This window comes from Talpa europaea, assembly GCF_964194135.1.
Source record: "Talpa europaea genome assembly, chromosome: 10".
NCBI lineage: Eukaryota > Metazoa > Chordata > Mammalia > Eulipotyphla > Talpidae > Talpa > Talpa europaea.
In genome coordinates, this window is record NC_140077.1 from 46581293 (window position 1) to 46596757 (window position 15465).

Here is a 15465-nt window from a genome sequence, read left to right on the forward strand (position 1 = left end):
ACCAGGGAGGCCCCTAACATATTTTCAACTATTCAGGCAAGACATTTTACAGTAAAAAGGACAACTTAATCTATAGTTCTTTTTAGAGAACATGGCCCCTTCGTAGAATTTTAAATTTAGAAAAGAATACACGAAAAATTTTGGCCATATGTTTTGTTTTATGAGTGTAGAAATAAAGGCCCAGAAATTTTACAGGATTTGCCAAGGATTACCTTTATACAGTCTTTCATTCATTTATTTATGAAACAAAAGACTTTTTATCTCTTACCATGTACATATCACTGTGCTATAAGCTACGTGTACGAATTTTCTCTCTCTCAAGGATTGTACAGTCTTATGAGAGATGCATGCAGGTAAAAAACTAACCGAAGGACAAATAGAAATGAGGTGAACTCTTCATAAACCCTTCAACAATTCCATAAACTGAAATCATTATTTTTGTTTTGACCTGGTTTACCCTTTGAAATGACCATTTCAGGTCACAGCACAATTATCTTTTCAGTCATTGCTGCTAGCAATCTGGAAAACAGTCTAAACTGGGTTTTCTTTTTTCTTTCATCCCCAGCATCTGCCAGTCAACATCCTAAGCAGTTTGCTCATACTTATACCTTAAGTTTGTCTGTTTCCTTCATCCTGACTGCCAATGCATTAATTTTAACACGTTTGTTTTCTTTTGTGGACTGTCACTGGGACTACTTAGCTCCTTTACCTGTTTCCAGTGTTAATCTCCTCCAACGCATTGTGCAGACTCCAGCCTGAATGATATATTTGAAAAAGTGATTTGTCTGTGTCACTCACTTATTTTCTGTGACTCCCAGTTTTTTATAGGATAAACCTGTTTCATAATATATCAAGAAACTCTGGAATCTGGTCTTCCCTCATACTTTTAAAACTAGTTGCCAAATGTCCTTTAAAGACTTTTGCCTGTAGAATGACTTTTTCTTTCATCTTCGTCAGGCTGACTCTTACAAATCCTTCTATTGGAATCTTTCCTTCATCCTCAGTGGGAGTGCTGCCCCCATTGATCCATGCATTACCCTGGATGCCACCCTTAAATACTGTGTCTGTGTCTGTTTCTGCCACTAGATATGTGCTGCTCAAAGGCAGACACTAGGGCTAATGTGTTATTGATCCTTGCTATAGTCTCTATGCTGGTATATAGTGTATAATAAAGATTGATTGAATAGATTGAACTGTTTATTGAATGGATAAAAGATGTATAAGAATAAGAATATAAGTATAAAACAAAAGAAGTTTAAGTACCTTGAAAGTATAATTAACTCCAACTGAGACATGAAAAAAGCTGTAAAAGTTAGTAATTGAGCTGAATCTTGATAGAAGTGCATAATCAGAAAAGGAGATAAACAGGGCAAAATAAGTTTTACTTGACCAGATTTCTTGAGTTGTGATTGTATTGTTTATAAAACAAAGAACCAATTAAAGTATCTTATTAGTGACTGATTAGTAAATATGGGAGAGAGTCATATGGGGTCTTGGATATTATGATTGAAACTTTGTTATTAATTCCATCCATCATGGGAACAAAGTGAAGAGTTCTAGAGCAAAAGAAAGATATAATTAGACTGAAGTCTTTTTGTTTTTTGTTTTTTTTTTGTCTAGAGGGTAAAGATCTCGAGAGTTGGGGTATTTGTTTCTTGCTCATTATTTTCTCATTCATCTAAAGTTTACTTGCATAAATGTAGAAATTCATTATATATTTCAATACACAAAGATATGTTTTAGAATAGAACTGTCCAGTACATCTTTTTGCAGTGAGGTAAATGTGCCATACAATTCCATTACTACTAGACACATGTGGCTATTGAGCATTTTAAATTAAGGATGTGGGGAATTGATTTTTAATGTTATTTAATTTTAATTAATTTGTATTTAAATGCAAATAGTCACATGTGATTAATGGCTATCATACTGGACAGCGCAGTACTTGAAAGTTCTCCCCAGCACATTCCCAATAGAAAACAGATGGAACATTCAAATTAGGATAATTCAAGGATAGTTTATTTATAAAAAGACTTTTTCCAAATGTGTGGGCAGGTTAAGGGAACCACAAGAGAGTGCAAGTAACCGTGGTTAGTTATGTGGAAGCAATGGTAAGACAAAATTTGTGGCAAGAGTCATAGTTAAGATTATAAGCCCATATCACATTAGGGCAGTATGTATTATACCACACATTAGCAATTTTAATGAAATTTCACTAGATGAAGTCTATGCTCAGAACTGTTGTTTTTGGTACAGTCTTTCCTGGAAGTTTATTATTGATAATGAATGCAATTGTTTTTCCTCTACACTGCTGATTTGTGCCATGTTTTCTGAGTCTTTTCCCCTGACACTCCACGGTAAATGGTTCCTTTTCCATTAGCACGGCTGTCCTCACTTAATGATGGCCCCTGTCAAGACTTCCTCTAAGGAGCATCATCTCCTCTGAGCACCTGGGATATAGGAAGGAAGGTACATGCTGTTGTCTATAGTCCTGCTTTAATATCCTGCCCTTTCTGTCCCTCATCTCAGTACATGCAATTCAACCTTCAGTCCTAGCTCATTGTGTGATGATTTGCTAAAGTTTTGAAAACAGAAGGAATGAGAGCATTTAAGTAGAATGGAACTATTTCTCCTTGCTTTATTTATTTTTATGCCATGCAAAAGGAATAAAGAGGCAGAAAATGGCTTGACTGAAGCCAAATAAATCTGGATAAATAGATCAAGAACCCAATAAAAACCAGAAAGTGAAAAACAAGAAAGGGGGGGAAGTGAGAAAAGAAAAGAAGGGGGGAATTTTAATTTCTTGCAATGATAGGGACTGTTTATTATTACCTAGAGTACAAAATGTTTTTGACCCAATGAATCATTTTATTTTATTTTATTTTTAAAGATGTATTTATTTATGTATATAAGAACTGGGGTATAGGCCAGAGGTGTGGGGAGTGAGAGGATTCACCAGAGACAGGGTGGGGAACAGAACAGGCAGACTGACTGAAATACACGTCTGAGGGGAGCTGCGGGCAAATCAGGAGAGGTCTGCTGTGCCATGTGGGTAGCTTCCTGGCCAGGGACTGAACTCTAGCTGCAGAGGCTGCAGATAGCTTTATAGGTTGCGTCTTAACCCCTTGTACCACCATGGAGACCCCCAGTGAAACATTTTAAACTAAGGTTAAGCTCTGGGTAGAAATTAGGAAATCATCTTTATAGTTCTTATTGAATCTTTTCATGCTGTCACCTCCTGTCACCCTTTATTAAAGATTTGTATGCTACTGCTGCTAGCGCTGAGAACACTGGCATCTTTTAGTTGTTCTGATGAATCATATCACAGAACTTGTGAGTTTTTTTATGGCTAACACAACAGGAGTATCCCATATTATATTTGATGGCCTATATGTATGTTTGGGGAGGGAAGACATTCTGTTTTGACTCAGTCCTTGGTGACTTCTTTCATCCCATTCCCCTTTGACTATCTCTTTTTTCATGTAATGGACAGAGGTACAATTAAGAGCTAATATTGCATAAAACTAGAGAATAAAGGCTAGGTTCTTTAGGTAAATTAGAAATGGTCTTATAACCCAGTGTGCATCTGTTTTTCTCATTGCCTTACGTAGTCCTGAATTAACTTTCCACAATTCTTCGCTGACAAGGTGCATGATGCGTAAGAGCTGCACAAGTAGCCACAATATTCATCTGAGCAATGGCCACCGTTGCTTTTATTATACTCTGACATCCCAAAAGTTTTTATCTCTCGTAACTCTCCCTCTCTCTTTTCTCTTCTTACACTAGTCTCTGTCATGCAAACATTGTAAAATCACTCTCAAAATTAAAATGGAGTAAATAATTAGAAGTCCTCTATTGTGTCTCCCCTAGGAGACATCTGGAAATATGTAGAGCCAATTTGTTTTTTATTTTTTACTGTCATAATAGTTTCTCGGGGTTATTGAAATTTACTATACAGAGGCACATGGATGCCAAACATTTTGCATTATATAAATGCAAAACTTATTTAAATGATGGTGATCTTCCTCATCTTAAATTTTAGTAACACTGTTGATGAGAAAATATGGATGTGAGTTTTAAATTGGTACCTCACAACTTTAGCTAATACAGGATTTTAGCAGTGTGTTGACAGGTAAATGCTAAAGATCTCCTCCAGAATCTAATATGACACTACCTGATGTATGGTAAGCCCCCAATAAAGTTATTTTGTGCTTTCAATCAAGTTGTCCATTTGTAAACTAGTCAACATGATCCAGTAAGCTCTATTACCAGTAAGTTATTACCAGTAAGTTACAACGAGCTAACTATATATATGTATGTATACACACAATATAAACATATTGCAAATGTAATTTTCAAGATTCTAGCATCATAATGATAATGAACATGCCCCAAAGAAAATAACAAAGTATATTGCAGCGTTTCAACATGATGTTAGGATGAGGGGAAGTTAGAGTTTACTTTGGAGCTGTTGTTGAGGTAACTCTGTGCATAGTATTGAGAATCAGGTAGTATTTTAAAAAGGGGTTGCTTGGTGAGACACTGAAGTAAAAGGTACTTTTATAAGTAACAACTTGGAAGGAGATATAGAAAAATTAAATGACAATATTAATGTAATGATAGTACTTGAGATAATGTGACACATGATAGGATTAAAAAGGTTGGTATAGTCTGGAACTCCCCATAAAGGAATCTTTCCACTTTAAACTAGAATTTATGTATAATTTTTGTTATCAGGGGCCATGTGTGATACAGTGTCTAATGGACAATACTTTGATATCTTCTTTGTGGAGTCCATGTTGTAAGCTCCTTTCATCTATTAAACTCATGTCCTGATTTTCAAGGTCTCCTCTAAAGAGTTCTTTTCAGTTTATTAATTTGAATAGTAGCAATTTTCCTAAAGGTGAATCACATAATGATTTTTTTCAATCTCTTTTATACAAGGTATCACAAAAAATGTATGATTAGATTCAATTCAGCTGTCTCCCACAAAAGTAATATGTAGAAAATACCAACCAAGGTGACTCCCTATGTGCTTAATAGCCTAAAGATTTAGGTTAAGGATATAACAGAGAGAACTGTTCTGCCGAGGGAATGAAAAGGTGTTGCACAAATTATCTTAAAGAGCCAAAAACAGAGTCAAGTTTTTATTTAAAACAATTTGTTCTTGGAATATTGTCAGCTGAAATTGTGGTCAACTCTTGCAAATTGTATGAATTTGCACTGCATATTTTATTTAATGTTTAGCAAAACTCCAATATGCCTCTGCATATCTTATACAATACACCATGAAAATGACTTCAGAAACTCCCACAGAAGTTGACAAATTGGGCATCTAATGCTTTTAAGCTAATTGCATGCTTAGCAGTTAAAGAGTCGACTTGTTAAGAATGAAGATCAGAATTTCTTGGAGATAATGTTCTGCCTACTGCCATACTGAATACAACCTAATCCTGTATCAGAAATATTATGGAAGCTTAAAGAAGAAAATAATGTGAGCTTTAATCACTGTTCTACTTAGTCTTATGTGAAGTGCTCATGAATCATATGCAATATTACAGAGTTTTAAAACCTATTCTTGAAATTTCCAGCAGCTATTTTCAGGAAATTTAGAAAGCAAACTACTAAGGATAAAGAGTAATTTGATACCTTAGCTTATGCATTTTTTTTTTCTCTCTTGCAGACGGGGAAAAAGGAAAAGAGTAATACCCTGAATATTGCAATAGACAACATGTGCAAGAAGACAAGAGACCTTCGCAGACAGGTGAAGGAAGAGAGAGATGTGGGAATAGAGGTTCATGAGAAATGAACCTTTTTATCCCCAGTTCCATGATATTTACTTCTTGTTTTTGTTCTTTTAAAATTAATGTAAAAACACAACACATGAGTAATAACTATATACTTTCTGCATTTCCATATCTTAACCAATTTTGTGGCAAACATAAAGTAGAAAAAAGAGGGTGATTTAGCTTCAGGGACAGTCACATTCAAATTGTAGCTGTGCCCCATCAGTTATGTGTAACAGGACTTTGAGGACTGAATGAAGTACATTATCAGCGGCTGCCACAGTTAGATTTTAAGAAATGTTGGCAAATTGATTTCATTACGTTAAAAACTGTGTTTACTATCTTAGTGCTTACAATGGACAAGAACTAAATCAGAAGTCATACTTGTTCCCATATCCTTTTTTTTTTTTCCAGGATGCTTCAAAATTAATTTTTGGTGAAAACTAGTTCTTACCCATCAGAAACATAGTTTTAGAAAGGATTTCATTAAATGTGGAAGTCAAAATTTTGCACAACGAGGAATATAAATACTTAGCTATCTTCAGACTTTTACTTTTGCTCCTTTTCATTACCTAATAATGAGTTCTTTTTCACATATGGCTTTAATTTGATCACCATTAACTCATAAAAGAGGAATGAAAACTTTTCAACCTAAACTTTTAATGCAATATATTACTACAGTTTAATAGGAAGCTTTAGTAAAATGGCCTGAGCAATCTTTAATTCAGAAGTAGATTTAGAAATAAAATAAATATATGTTTCCCAGTCAGCTAATATTAGCTGTGTAAAAACAATTTTGAAGGATGAGAAAATTTCAGTCTTTCAATTTTATGGCCTTAATTTGAATTCTTCTTCTACTGTCAGCCCTTAGGCTAATGGACTGTAAGAGTTGAGGGAATTTAGCACAACCTGACTGCAGAGTTATATTTGAATTTCAGATTAATAACAACATGGTTTAGTACATGTATGCCTCAAATATTGCATGGGAATTAATTATATTAAAATTATAGTTGTGTTTATCTGAAATTCTAATTTAACCTGACATATTTTACCACATGTTTCCACGATAGCTCCATCAGTAAGATAGAAAAAGCATGGGTGTTACCAATACTTTTCTTCACAGTTAGGGGAATTTCCATCTTATAGAATACTGAAATCCCCTGTGGTTCACAAGTGAACATCTACATTACTTCAGCTAAATAGTGTTGTATAACAAATCTCTACAAACAATAGCTATCATTATATTTATTATATTTCATGATTCTATAGATGGTTTGGGGTCAGGAAGGCATTTCTGTAGTGTTTTTTCTTGTGGCCTCCCCTGTAGTGATGGTTAAATGGTGACTGTTTGTACTGAGGATTTCATATTTGAGGCCTCAGTGATCCTTCTTGTTCCATTCTTTGTCTGGTTTTAAACTCCAAGGGCTCCCCCAGGTGGCTTCTTTCTCCAACAGGATAGCCTTGATTTCTGACATGAGGGTGCTAGGCTCCCAGGAAGGATAGATGCAAGCTGCCAGATCTTCTTAATGTCTGAGATCCAGAGTAATAGAATGTTGTTTTCCTCAAATTCTATGCATTGAAATAGTCAGAAACTTTGCTTAAATCAACAAAACTAAGCTCTATTTTTTCTTTTTAAAGATTTATTTATTTATGCATACAAGAACTGGGCACAGGCCAGAGTAGGGGAGGTTAAAGAATTCACCAGAGACAGAGTGTGGAACACAACAGACAGATGTACTGAAATACACTTCTGAGGAGAGCAGTGGGTGAGTCTGGAGAGGTCTGCTGTGCCATGTGGGTATCTCCCAGGCCTAGGATCGAACTCATGTTGCAGTGACTGCAGACAGCCTCATAGGTTACATTTTAACTTCCTGTGCCACCAGGGAGGCCCCCAAGCTCTATTTATTATGGGAGAAGTAGTATGTGTTTAGAAAGGGGTGGACTTGTTAGGAGTTGTTTTTGGAAATGTCCAAGACCTTCCATGTCATTGAGATAGTTGCTATGATTAGTTCTCACTATCCTCACTTATCCTTAACGGGACTTCATTTTTCATTCTGATGTTTATGCTTTTGGCAATAATAAAAACTAGTTGAAACGGCAACATGAGTCATCTCCACCTCTTCTTATTTTTGCAAATTTTATCAAGCAACTTGTTTTAAGCACCTTATATATACTTATTTATACAGAAAACATCTACCCTTGAAATACTGTTATTTTGCAGTATTTAATGTCAATCTCTTGTTCTAGATCTGTTTTTGTTGCTTTAAGTAAGAAATAAGCCGAATCCACCTTCCTGCCCATCCATTCTAATCCTGTTGCTTATCCATGTCTTGCCTATCAGTAACAAAGAAACATTTTAGCTTGTGTTCTGTCATTAAACTTCTTCCCAAAGAATGAAGTTGATAGTTTAGATGTATGTTGTCCGGAAGCACATAATACATTTTGGAGCAGCAAGATGAAATGTCTCAAGAGTTAGTCAATAGTGCTGCTTGATTTTCTTGCTTACTGCCCTAGAGAAGAAAAAATTCTTAGCATGATATTCCAGGTTTTCTGTGATTTGGCTCTGACTTATTCCCATGTTTCTTTATTAAAAAAAATTGAATCCATTGGTTTGTAACACATTATATGATTTAAGGGTATAGGTTGGCACCTCTTCAGATGTGTGTTACCAGACCATACTCATCACCAAAGCACCTATAATCTCCACAATTGGGTTCCTACACCCTCTGCTTCCTACAGGCCACCCTCCTCTTATAATCTCAATTCTACAGTCAGTTTTCTAGGGTTAGTTTTCATTTAGTTTTGTCTGTTCCTTTGTTTTCTTCCTTTATATTCCACATTTGAGTAAAATCATCTAATATTTGTCTTTTTCCCTTGACTTATTTCACTTAGCATAACCCCCTCTAGGTTCATCTATATTGTTGCAGATGGCAAGATTTCATCTTTTTATAGCTGACTAGTATTCCACTGTGCAAATATACTACATTTTTTTAATCCATTAGTTTGTCCTTGGGTACTTATGTTATTTTCATACCTTGGCTATTAATTTGAATTATTGCTTTTATCTTCTTCATAAATGTTCTTAGGAGTGAATTACTGGATCTTATGCCAGACATATATTTTCTATTTTGAGAAACCTCCATTTTTTTCTTAATGTTCTTTCTCTTCTGCCTTTTTTCTTACATCTTCCTTCCTACTACCCTCACTCATGGATTTATCCTCTCACTAAAGAATCTACTTACTATTCATCAAATTTTTTATAAACTCCTCTCCTACCCCTCAAACACACACAAGTCTTTGTATATATGACTTGTTCAATTTGGTGCCTTCCCTACTCCCCCTGTTCCCTCCACCCAATTCCTAATCAAGTAAGAAAGTTCAAAAGTAATGTAAAGTTTACCTCTCCATGGAATATTTGTCATTTTCACCAACTGAAATTAATCTTTTTTCCTAAAGCTTTCATCACATATGTAGTTCTATTGTAACAATCATCATACTCTGCTTGCATTTTTTAATAGATTTTTATTCCCACTGGATTTTGTCCTTAAAATTCCATTTATGACAATATCACTCATCTAGTAAATGTTTCCAAATTTGCTTACTAAGTATACTTTTACATTATGAATTTTTATCCCTGAAGTAAAAAGTGATGTCATAGTACCACTGTTTTGATCTTGTAGGTGAGTTTGTTAACGGAACAATAGCTAGGTAATTGGTAAGTCAAGGTTTTAGCAAATCCATCCAGTCCCAGCCCAAATCTGTAATCTCCATATTGATGTAGGGATAATGGCCTATTGATCTTCAGAACTTTTAAGAACTTTTAACTTTACTATCTTATTTTTTCTTCCTCATTATTTATTTTATATTTTTTAATTTAAACTTTCTTCTTTTAGCCTTCTTTCTCATCATTTCTTTGAGAACTATATTCCTTCTGAAATTCTTGATAAGGGGGGGAGGCTATTAAGCCTCCTTTACATCATAAATAAAACAATAAAATATATTATATTTCTACTATATTGTCCAAGTGAAACACACAATTGATTCTATTATGAGCAGATTAATTTTTTTTACTATATTGAGGAAAAATAGCCATTCATAAATGATAAAATAAGCATTTGAGGTATGTTAAATAAAATGGAACTCTGGTAAAACCAAACTTTAAATAAAACAAAATCTTAATTTAGTCTTTATTTGCTGAGTTGATGAATTTCAATATCCAGCCCTTCTCCCTATTAGTAATACCAATTCCACACTCAAAGAAGTGGGTTCGCCAAATGCATGTAGATTCTTATACCTCTTCTTCATCATACTTATCATTAGATGTTAAATATTATGTAATATACAAGTCCCAATTATTCAGTGTATTAATGATTTATTAGTTGACTTAATTCCTACTTACTAGCCGAGTTTTTAAAGTCTTATTTTGCTATTGACTAAAATTTGAATAGGATTAACATACAGAAATACAATATTTTGGGTTCCGAAGATTATTATTTTCTGAAGCAGTTTATCTTCTTTCCTTTCCTTTTTATCTCACAATGTAATTCTTTCTTTCCCATTCTTTTGTGGTAGTCAGGGGGCTTTCTCATAGTTTTCACATACAGCTTTCACTTTGGGGCTTCAATTGTTAAGAAATATATTATTTTACTTGAGATCCCAAATCACTTACATCAGTTAGAAATACAAAACATGATGTCTCAAAGTTTTTTTATTAAATCACAGTAAGAAAGATGGAAAACTCTTCAGTTTGTTTTTCTACCTTAACATTTTTCATGCCTGGACACAAACAGCTATTTATTGAAAATACATCCCTTCAAATTATTCGTCTCCCACTAACTTCAGATTTTAATACTCTAGCTGCCTTTAAGACTATCCAATTTCTATGTTGGCATTCTTCTTTAACATTTTTCCCCCTATGTAATCCAAGTGAAAAGAATGAAGTGTTCTACTGGGTAAGAAAATAATGTGGATATATATACATAGTTTATTTAGGTGTTATACACAGATATAAATGAATGTACAGTTTCAGTGAAAAAATCTCCATATTATATGTCAAAACATAAGAAAAATTGCTTAGTTTACCATTTAGGGTCTTCCATATCTTGTCCACATCAGCCTTTTTAGTCCTATCTCATAATAATTTATATTTTCCATTCAGCATAATATAGGAGATAGAAAATCAAACACAGTGGTGTACAAAGTAAAAGTGGCAAAGTGTGATCAGTAATGGGTAGCTTATTTAAAACATCAGAGCCTGTTGCTAGGTCAATGACCAAACAACATTAACACCAGATCAATGTGCCTTTCCTGTTTCATATTGGAGTTCTCTGAAAGCAAATCCTGATACTTACTGAGACCAAGAAGTTTGTTTGAGAGAAGATTCCAAGAAGGAGGTATAAGAGAACCATGACATGTAAGAGAATGATCAGGGATGGAGGAAAAGATATCCTTTTAAGGTGGTTCTGTAGGCAACAAGTATACCTGCCCCTGGTAAAGGGACACAATGCCTCCTGCATTGTCTGACGAACGGATGGAGGCTGAAAAATATATTTCATACCTCTCATTTTCATTGGCTGAGTGTTGATACCAGTGGCATTGACTCCCCATAGCTCTCTGTGCTTGTACTGAGAATCTTCTAGAATATCTGCATTGGTTTGAACACGTCAGTGGTAGGGGGAAGGGAGAGTAAGAATTATCTTGATTAAAAAGTACAAGGAAATAACAAGTAAGTATAGTGTTTTCACATTGCTTGATTCAAAATTTGAGTGAACTAAGAGTAGAAAAGACAGTTTTGAGACATTTGGAGAAATTTGATTATGAACTGAGTTTAGATGATAGCCAGGAAATGTTATTAATTGTATTAGACTTGATCATGGTTTTGTGGTAAAAGAATGTCCATACTTTTAAAGAATTCTGAATAATGTACATAAGAGTAAAATATCTGGAATTAAAAAAAAATTCTCAGAAAACAAATAAAGAAGAAAGGAATGTAAATTATATAAGAAAAAATCTTGCTAATTTACAAAAATAATGTAAATTAAATAAGACACAATCTTGCTAAATGACATGCTAAAGTTGGTAAATTGGATGGTAGATATGTTGTTAATCATTACAAACTGTATGTGTTGAAAGTTTTTATGATAAAATTTGAATATATTCTATTTTAAATATCTATGCAAACCTAAAAGAGAGAGAGAAAAAAAAAATCTCCTAGATCCTTGGAGGAGGCCCTGAAAAAGAATAACAAATTGAAGCAGAGAATGCATGGGAGGTGGGATGTTTTCTGAGGCCACAAAACTTTTCCCCACAGCAACAATTGAAATCAGAGACTGGTTCAATGGATGAAATGAAAAAACACCTGAAACCTGTAATATAGTTCATAATTATAACTCTGAAGGGATGCTGAATGATCAGGAATTAGCAAAACAATCTGGATAGAAAATTGTGGGTTGGTTGCATTAATTGCAATGTTATTTGCATAGGTTAAGATGCTTTTGCAAAATAAGTCAGAAGGAGGAAGACAAATTTGGATGGTTTCACTTATATGGGGAATATAGAGAAACAAAACAAAGCATCAGACAGAACCAAACTAATAACTCTAGAAATCTGACTTTAGAATTGATGCTAGTTAGAGGTAGGGGGAGGGTGGAGAAAAGATTGTGGAGGGGACCCAAAGGACTATGTGGAAGGAGTATGGATGCCTTGGTGGGTGTGGTGTAGGAAACTACCTCTATGTAAGAACTGAATCACGTACAATATTGTAAACCAGAGTTATGTCAAGTTAAAAAAAAAAAAAAGGAGGTGGATAGACATTCAAAGGGAAAGATCTCTCTGTGCTGATTTTTGCTCTTTTTTTAAAAACAGATTTATTTATTTATTTATACAAGCACTGGGGTACAGTCAGAAGCGCGGGAGGGTGAGAGAATTCACCAGAGTCAGAGCGGAGAGCAGAACAGGCAGACTGACGAAGAAATACACTGCTGAGGGGAGCAGCGGGTGGCAGGAGAGGTCTGCACGCCATGTGGACCCTCACCTGATGGCCAGGGATTGAACCAACCCTGCAGAGGCTGCAGGCAGCTTCGCAAGCCAGCACTCAACTGCTGCGCCACTGGGGAGGCCCCTGGTTTTTGCTCTTTCTTAAAGATATCTAACACGAGTCACCAGTCTCTGGCCATTTCCACCTGTCATCTTTTAGCCATATTGTTGTATTTCCTTTTATATTTTTTTTAAACAGAAATCACTGTACCTAATGAGATCTTATTTCAATCATCATTCTACTACTGTGTTTCAGTCATTATAAATACTGGTGATATTCTCAGAATCTCTCTATTTTCTTTGCTTGAGATATTCTCTATTCCTAGAAATGAGTGCTTCCCACTTCACAGCTTCAACACTTAATGTCCTTTTCAGTTTTTAAAGTGAAATAATATGTGTTATCCTTACCAGAAAACTTCTTAGGCATGATTTGTTTTTTTTTTTTTTTTTTATGTATTTATTTTTATTTATTTATTTTTACATTAATATTTTATTTTTTTTTTTATTTTTTTTTTTATTTTTTTTTTTTTTTATAAATTTTATTGTTATATTCCCCATACAATTGCAGCCCCCCATTCTGACCCCAATCCCTCCCCTCCCGCCCCCGCCCCCCTAAAAGTGTCTCTGGTTCATAGTTTTTTGTTGATTTTGATTTTCACTTTCTTATAGTTATTCATTTTCCTGGTCCCTTATTTAAGTTTTCTAGATTCCTGCTATGAGTGAGACCATCCGGTATTTTTCTTTTTCTTTTTGGCTTATTTCGCTGAGCATGATCCCTTCCAGCGCCATCCATGTTGCAGCAAATTGCATGTGTTTATCTTTTTTGAATGCTGAGTAATATTCCATGGTATATATGTACCACATCTTCTTGATCCAGTCATCTATTTTTGGGCATTTGGGTTGTTTCCAAAGCTTAGCTATTGTAAACAGTGCTGCTATAAACATAGGGGTGCAGGTGTTCTTTGGAATTGATGTTTCTGTGTCCTTTGGGTAAATACCTAGGAGTGGAATTGCTGGGTCATATGGAAGCTCTATGTTTAGTAGGTCCAGAAATCTCCACACAGCTTTCCACAGTGGTTGGACCAGTTTGCACTCCCACCAACAGTGCAGAAGAGTTCCTTTTTCTCCACACCCTCGCCAACATTTGTTGTTGCTAGTTTTTTTAATATGTGCCATTCTCACTGGTGTAAGATGGTATCTCATGGTAGTTTTGATTTGCATTTCCCTGATGACAAGTGATGTTGAACATTTTTTCATATGCCTGTTGGCCATTTGCATTTCCTCTTCAGAGAAGTTTCTTTTAAGCTCTTCTGCCCATTTTTTGACTGGATTATTTTCTTTGTTGTTGTTGAGTCTCATCAGCTCTTTGCAGATTTTTGTGATCAGTCCTTTATCATTAGTGTTGGGTGCAAAAATGTTCTCCCAGTTGGTGGGGTTTCTCTTTGTTTTTGTTATTGTCTCTTTTGCTGTGCAAAAGCTCTTTAATTTGATATAGTCCCAGCTGTTTATCTTTGCCTTCACTATCACAGCTTTGGGTGATGTGTCTGTAAAGATGTCTTTGATGTGCAAATCACGTAGTGTTTCGCCTATATTTCCTTCTATATATTTTATGGTTTCAGGTCTTATGTCTAGTTCTTTAATCCATTTTGAGTTGATTTTTGTGTATGGTGTGAGGTGGTGGTCAAGCTTCATTCTTTTGCATGTAGCGACCCAGTTTTCCCAGCACCATTTATTGAACAAACTTTCTTTGCTCCAATGCATAGTCTTTGCTCCTTTGTCAAAGATTAGTTGACCATAAACCTGTGGGTTTATTTCTGGATTTTCTATTCGATTCCATTGGTCTGTATGTCTGTTCTTGTTCCAATACCATGCGGTTTTGATGATTATGGCTTTGTAGTATAGTTTGAAGTCTGGGAGTCTGATGCCTCCATTCCCTTCTTTTTTTTTCAGGAGAGCTTTGGCTATTCGGGGTTTTTTGTGATTCCATATGAATTTCATCAATAATTGTTCTATTTCTTTGAAGAATGACATTGAAATTTTGATTGGAATAGCATTGAATCTGTATATTGCTTTTGGAAGGATGGCCATTTTAATAATGTTTATTCTTCCAATCCATGAGCAGGGGATGTCTCTCCATTTCTTTGTGTCTTCTTCTATTTCTTTTAACAGTGTTTTATAGTTTTCTTTGTATAGGTCCTTTACCTCTTTTGTTAGATTTATTCCCAAATATTTGATTTTTTTTGTTTCAATAACAAAAGGGATGGTCTTTTTGATTTCTTCTTCTTCAGATTTATTGTTTGTGTATAGGAAGGCTACTGACTTTTGCGTGTTGATTTTGTATCCTGCCACTTTACTGAACTGATTGATGAGTTGAATTAGCTTTTCTGTGGAGTTTTTGGGGTTCTCTATGTATAATATCATATCGTCTGCAAATAGTGATAGTTTGACTTCTTCTTTTCCTATTTGGATTCCTTGGATGTCTTTCTCTTGTCTTATTGCCCTGGCTAGGACTTCCAGTATTATATTGAAAAGCAATGGTGAGAGTGGACATCCTTGTCTTGTTCCAGATCTTAATGGAATTGCTTTCAGCTTTTCACCATTGAGAATGATACTGGCTGTTGGCTTGTCATAGATGGCCTTTATG

General features: G+C 34.9%; 1 protein-coding gene across 1 annotated transcript in view; it reads left to right on the forward strand.

Annotated features, from left to right (window-relative positions):
- The window catches only part of CTNNA3 (catenin alpha 3), a gene marked incomplete at both ends in the record, with an annotated part of 1381762 nt that overhangs the window by 683612 nt on the left and 682685 nt on the right, over positions 1-15465 (forward strand). Inside the window, one exon of the mRNA XM_084245749.1 lies at positions 5684-5764. Coding sequence (XP_084101875.1) covers positions 5684-5764 — 81 coding nt within the window. The remainder of the gene's footprint in view (positions 1-5683; positions 5765-15465) is intronic.